Source organism: Hermetia illucens, chromosome 3 (assembly GCF_905115235.1).
Source record: "Hermetia illucens chromosome 3, iHerIll2.2.curated.20191125, whole genome shotgun sequence".
Taxonomy (NCBI): domain Eukaryota; kingdom Metazoa; phylum Arthropoda; class Insecta; order Diptera; family Stratiomyidae; genus Hermetia; species Hermetia illucens.
Genome location: NC_051851.1, coordinates 131689169 through 131696482, shown reverse-complemented (window position 1 = coordinate 131696482; position 7314 = coordinate 131689169). Strand labels below are relative to the sequence as shown.

The window sequence follows — 7314 nt, the reverse complement described above, 5'->3', positions numbered from 1 at the left end:
ATCATCCCAAAGAATGAACGCAAGAGTAGCGCGAATGTTATCACGAGCGCAGAATAAATTCTGATTTAGGCCCGCGATGCAATACCAAATGGGAATCCCGCAGGGAGAGTGGAAGGAGAAGGAGGTGGTTTTAGTGGGTAAGGGTCCCACGTCCCCGTGTAGCACGAACCTGCGGTAGCTTTCGAAGCTTTCCACCTTCCATTGTCAAAAAAAAAGACAGACAGACATCGACTTGATTCTAATAAGGTTTTGTGTTTATACAAAACTTAAAAAGACTCAATTTTCCCGGCGAAAAGTCCAAAATTCGCTTAGTTACTAGGCCGCTACAAATATTAAATTACCAGTATAAAACCACCAAGTTTTAGATTCACATCCTTTCTTAATAATTGACTTTATTTTAATAAACAGTTTTTAATTTTTCATTTATTGGCATTATTGTTTTATTGTTGACTCTATCTAAATCTTCGTTTTTACAGGTCGGTTCCAAAGTCAAATAAATTGTAAAGGACCACCACCCGAATATCGCTACACTACGAATTTAGCTGAATGTAACAATGGCTGAAAAATTTGGGACGAAGCAAGTTTTCCGCATTGCTCTTATAAGCTTCAAATATTTGGGACTATATCCGGCGGATGATGCAGGCATATTCTACTATATCTATTCTATTTTCCTCAACACAAGTGTAACCCTCTTCTACCCACTTTCAATGCTTATAGACCTTTTCCTTTCTGCAAATATCAGACATCTATTTGGAAACTTGTCGGTCTGCTTTGCGGAGATGATGGCCAGCATGAAATCGGTCAATATATACATAAATCGCAAACAATTCCGTCGCATGAATGAATTGCTAGGACGCTTGGATGAACGCTTTCAAGCCGTTGGTGACCATGACGAAGAAGTGTATTTAAGACGGATCGTCAAGGTAGCATACCGCATCTTAATTGCTTACTTCACACCATTCTCTATGGCTGCTTTGACGTGCATGCTACCAGCTGTCTTCTCGAAGACGAGAAGGCTGGTATATGCTGCCTGGTTTCCATTTGATTGGCAAAACAATGACAGAACCTACATCATCATCTCTACCTACCAAGTGCTAGGGATATGGGTTACAATCTACCAGAACATAATGAACGACACGTACCCCGGACTATATCTGTGGGTTCTGAAAGGACATTTCCGGGCACTGAATATCAGGGTCTCTAAACTAGGATATGACCCGAAAAAAAGTAGTGAAGAGAACTATCAGGAGTTGTTGAGATGCATTTGGGATCACAGGACCATTTTAGAGTGAGTTCCATTACTTACTGCCATTATCGTAAGTTTCTATTCTCTTATTATTTCCGCAGATACCGCGACGTTTTTGAGAGCATGTTTGGAGCAGTCCTTTTAATTCAGTTCCTCATTACTGAAATAAGTGTTTGCATCACCGCAGTCTACGTATTTTTCGCCGAGAGTAAAGGAGAGATAATTTACACAGGATCATACTTCATTTGCGTTTTGATCGAAATATGTTTGCCATGCTATTGCGGAAACGAAATTGCTCATGAGAATAACCAATTTACGACAGCTTTGTTCTCTTGCAATTGGATGGACCAGGATCGGAAATTCAAGAAAGCGCTTATTTTCATTATGCAGAAAACGGAGAAACCTCTAGAAATATATGCTGGAGGTATTGTAAGAGTCTCAATATCGACTCTACTTGCGGTAGGATATTGTGGACTGTAGTTAATATTCTGGCTAATAAGTGCATCTTTCCAGGTTTTTAAAAGCACGTACTCATTGTTTGCTATCGTCAATCGGATGCGATAGACGATTTAAGGCTTAAAAAATAAAGTCTTTAAAAACATGTTCAAAGGCTCAAGCTTAGCCCCCGCTCATTTCACAATATAAGCCGAGGGATTGTGTTGTTCCTGCACAGTTAAATTCTAGAAACACATGGAAAAGTTATTAAAATTTCACAGGAAATATGAATTTGTGTTTACTGTTCACATCCCCGTGAACTGCGTACTGCGCCCATAATGTCCATTTTTGTGTAGTATATTTTATTATTCTATTTAATCCAATAAGCGAGTGCTATCTCCATTTGGAACGGAGAGATCGTAATCTCTAATCAAGTCAGTTCTTTAAGGGGGTCACATCAATTACATCCAGATATAGTGTAAAATATTTGGGCAAAACATCTTTCCGATATTTGAAGTAGTCCAGAAATTACAGTGTTAAATAGGTAAAATGTCATATGTCAGGTTTATGTCGATCGCCGTAATGACGACTTATTCGAAACTTATTTCTACGGGCCAGGATAATTGTGATTCATCGGGTCGTTTTTTAAGTTTTTGTGTGAAACAAAGCCTTATTAGAGTGGAGTCGATGTCTATATGTCTGCCTTCCTTTTGCCGATGGAAGGTGGAAAGCTTCAAAAGGTACCGCTGGATCCTGCTCCTGTCTGGGGCTCTTATCGACTAAAACCACCTCGTTCTCCCTCCACTCTCCCCGCGGGACTCCCATATGATATTACGTTGCGGGGATGGATCAGAATATAATCTGCACTCGTATTAATATTCGTGTTTTTCCCTCCTTCATTTTTCCGGCTGACTTCTTCTTGCGTAAGCTTCTTACGGGTAACTGCGATCACCTTTTCGACTTCGGTCCATATTCCGATTGATTTCAACATATGTTTCATCATATTTTCGGTTGTAAAGTATTCCTTCGTTGTAGCTTCCCATGCAGCCCTCTGGGCTACGAATCTCCGGCAATGAAATAAAACGTGGCCTGCATCATCTGCAATATTCGGGCACTTTGCACAATATGGCGGATCATCATGCCCAAATCGATAAAGAGCTACTCGAAAACCTCCTTGTCCGCTCAATGGGTTAGGTCGAAACCTACCTCGTTGTGGGGTCACTCGATCCATTTCCGTATATTCCATATGATTCTAGGGGTCCAGCGGACTTTCCCTGACTCGCGCCACTTCTCTAGCCATTCCGCAATAGTTCGTGCGAACTGCCGCCGACGATAGGAGATTCTTCGGTGGTATACACTTCATAAAGTTGTTTTCCTTCTCTGGTCACAATCTCAATCAGGATCATTCCTATTATCACACAGGTTGCTTCATCGGATATTATTCTGTAAGAGCAACATGTTCGAAGTGCACATACTCGATACGCAGTCACAATCGTTCTTCTCTTTGTTCTATTTTTCAGTGCATCTGCCCACACTGGGGCTGCATACAGTAGGATCGAACTGACCACCCTCGAATTAAGGAGTCGATTCGGCTCGGCCTTCGACCACATATTTGGTAGCATTCTCGCAATCAGTCTCCAATGTTAGATGCCTTGGTTGCTGCATACTCCACATGTGATTTGAAGTTTAGCCTGTGGTCAATCATTACGCCTAAATGCTTAAGCGCAGGCTTGGAATGAATGGTTTTTGTTCTAAGTTTGATGTTCGTAGTCGTGCAATTTCTGCGTTTGGTAACAAATACTACTTCTGTCTTACGTTCATTATCATCAAGTTCGACTTCTTCGAGAAGGCGTGCAGTAACCGTCACATTAATGTCATCCGCGAAACCAATGGAGACCACACCACCAGGGAGGTCTTCCGTTGGTACTCTGTTATACAAAACAATCCACGAAACTGAACCTAGGAGGGACACTTGTTAAACTTCACATGTCGCTTAATATAATTTCTTTCCTTCATCTGATTGACAGCACAGAAGCCTATCGATTAGGAAGTCGTCACCCATGCGCACCAGGTACTCCGGCCTGTCTAAGCTGACTAGGGACTCAAGTATTTTACTCCATTACTCCATTTCGCTGAATTGAAGACGTTCTTCACATCGAGTGTGATCACTGCACAGCATTTGTTGACCTCAAGTGCGACCTTAGCTGTGTTAGCCACTAGGTTAATTGTATCCGTCGTAGACCTCCTCTTTTTCCACTCTGTGGGAAATGCTCCTTCTTTAAAGTTCGGTGAATACCTCGGCAAACATTTTTGGTGCTCTATTCACTGCTGTCTTAATCTGCCGGTCATACTCGACTTATTCGGAAACGGCTAAACCGATTGTAATGAAATTTGGTGAGAACGTGTGGTCTGTGAATTCCTTTACATGTAGCATGTGGCGCCATTTTGTGTTGAGTTGAAGGGGGCTCCCCATACATGCGAAAAGAGGTGCAAATGTTTTTTTTCGTAGAATATAGCTATGTGGCATCAAATGAAAAAGCTCAATTAGTACTTTTCGAAACTGGTTTCATATTTGCTGTCGGGTTAACTATGAGGGAATGAGGGCCCAAAATATGATCTCCAAAAACTGTAACAGTTCTCGTTTTCAGAACGCATCCTACCGAAAAATCTGTAAAAAAATCACAGTGGTGTATCTAACGAAATCTAGGCCTCAGAATACATCCCGTCCCGACATCTGAGCAAATAAACTTAATAGTAGTAGTTATCGGAAACCTTAAGTGCACGCCAGAAGTACAAAATTTGGTATACTGGATAACATAGGGCATAACTTTTAGAAGTTTGATGGAAATCCGACTACAATATTATTAACAAAGTTATTGAAGGTGAAACTTTTACATTTTATGTGAATTTCATGCAATCTGAAACATGCATGACGCCATTGTAACATATCAATTCGTCAATTGAGGGGTCGCAGGAAAACAAACCGATATCCAGTCTAGGCCTGTCTTAATAAGGAACTCCAGACATCCCGGTTTTGGGCCGAGGCTCACCAATTCAATATCACTAAAAGCCGTCTGGCGTGCTGACCTAAGCCATCGCTCCATCTCAGACATGGTCTGCCTTCTCTTCTTTTTCTACCATAGAGGTTCCCACAAGTGGCAGTGGGATTTGTATCGTGACTTGACGTGGGATACCAGTCGACTCAGCTGTGAATGAGTACCTTAGTCAAATCAGGGTAATAACCTTCGGCGAACGCAATACTGATCACATTGCCTCCTATAGGGTACTATACTCTGAATGAAAAACCCACTTCAAGAACTTAATCCAATTGGGTTGTTGCGTGAACGAATATTATTATTATGGGAACACGTTCCTTGATAACGGTATCGGGGTCCCCAAAATGCTCGCTTTCGATTGAGCGAAAATTCCATCAAATAAGTTGGACAAATAAGACGGACTTCTCTCCTTCTTGGCATGACGGGCAATGTGCTTTTGTATTCAGGACAGTTAATTGGTAGCAGAAGTGAATCCAGTGTCGGGTTATTCCTGATGGCTGCTAGCAGGTTAGGAAGCATCACCATTTTACAGTGTTATGAACTAACGGAGCAATTACACGCAGTTCAGGAGAGGCCATAGGTAACATTGTGATCGTGATGGGTGACTGGAATGCCACGTAATGGGGATACGCGCTTTTGGCGACCCTAGCGACAACGGTGGGAGGATTGTGGATTTCTACAACTTGCATCGCCTCATCATTGGTGGACCACAGAACTTGCAATAAGGTCACTTATACTTCAACTAGCGATCACTAGTACATTTAGGAGTTGTCCTTTGCAAGTGTATAACAAGAGACGCGCTGACATCGGTCTCGAAAAAGATTGTCATCTAATGGTCGCTTAACTTCGCTTGCCCCCCCCCCCTTTTCATAGGATTGGAAAATTGCGATTCAATAAGTTCAACGTCGGCGGCTTGTATGATCCGGCTGTCGATCGATAGTGGGAGAGCTATGTTGCTGGTCAGACGGCAGATATTCTGAGTAACCCACCCATGAATACCGTCATCAATGTTCGTTTATCGGGTGATAGTCAGGTTTTCGGCAACATCCGACGATCTGCCTAACTGCTTAATGAACGCAAGGAATTGAAGCGCTCTATTGCTTGTTGCGAGTGATGGCAGGCGTGATACGCTCGAACTCCGATACCGTGCGAAATCCCGGGACGTTCAACGTAGTGCCCTCGTGACAAAAGGAACTTTGTTATTACGTTAATCAGCGGAAGATGCCGCAGAATGCGATGATTTCCGAAGTGTATACCGCATCACGAAAGAAATTGCATGTGGTCGTAAATCATTCGGTGGTTCTATGGATAATGATAACGGTCGACTCCTTATGAAAGATGAAGAACAGCAGAGCAGGTGGAGGGTAAAGTATTCTCTCCAATAACAATAACAGTTCTTAACCTTATCATATGTCGTGATGATGGCATGATGGCGAGTCACGTTACATGGGGATACCGACAATTTCTCCAAGCAAAGCAGAAATCAATGCGGCCGTGTATGCTCTTAAACAGAGTAAAGTTGATGCATATACACTTTCTGCAAATCGGCTACTTCCACAGACTTTTCCCAGGGAGTGGAGGAAGGGGATGATTCTTAAGGTTTCAAAGAAGAGCCCCCGTTTTTAGTGTGATAATTGAAGAGGTATTTTTGTGTTCCCTGCCTTCAAAGAATATCTCGAAAGCATGATGAACAGGAAGCAAGTTGGATTCTGCTCTGGAAGTTTTCCCTAAACCTGTGATAAATTTCTAGCATCGCAGATATGATATCAAAATCATACTTGGGGATTTTAACAGCCAAGTAGGGAAGAAGCCCGTATTCAGGCGATACGTTGGCTCCCATAGCTTACACGAAAATACGAATGATAACGGACTGCGGATTATTCAATTAGCAGGGTCACACGAAATGGTTGTTGGAAGTACCTGGTTTGCGCGGAAAGCGGTCCACAAACATACAAGGGCCTCTCTGATCGAACGCCGCCACCTCTCAACCTTGATGAATGTCAAAACATATAGGGGGGCCAATATAGACTCGGATCTGGTTTGCATGGTGCTCCGAGCTCGAATAACAATACCACCTAGAATCCCCTCTCTCGGGGAGCAACCGCACCAGGTGCGGAAGTTTTACCAACAAGTCAGCTGGATGATGCCATATACACCTCGATGCTCATTCTGCCGAGACAAAGAGGGAAATCTGATTTCCGACAGAATGGGCACATTGGAGCGAGTACTTTGATGAGCCACTGAACAACCAGAACATCGGCGAGTTGGAGGTCCCGCCAACTGAAGACGACGAACAAATACTGCCACCACCAAGTATAGAAGAAATAGTCCGTGCAATTCATCGATGGAATTAGAGCCGAATTGGTTAAATATGGAGGCGACCAGTTACATCAAGTGGTTCATCAACTTGTGCTCAAAGTATGGGACAGCGAATCAATGCCTGACGATTGGCAACGAGGTATTATCTGTCTCATACATAAAAAGGGAGATATCACACAGTGTAGCAATTATAGAGGTATCACGTTGCTGAGTACCATCTATAAGATATTCTCCGCTATCTTGCTAGGCCGGATAGCC

At 42.8% G+C, this 7314-nt stretch overlaps 1 protein-coding gene across 1 annotated transcript; it reads left to right on the top strand.

Annotated features, from left to right (window-relative positions):
- The first annotated feature begins 554 nt into the window (after window positions 1–554).
- On the top strand, window positions 555–1810 carry LOC119652148 (odorant receptor 2a-like). The gene is made up of 3 exons (XM_038056093.1): window positions 555–1288; window positions 1348–1705; window positions 1760–1810. The coding sequence occupies exons 1-3, from the start codon at window positions 555–557 to the stop codon at window positions 1808–1810; spliced, it is 1143 nt and encodes a 380-aa protein (XP_037912021.1).
- The last annotated feature ends 5504 nt before the right edge of the window (window positions 1811–7314 follow it).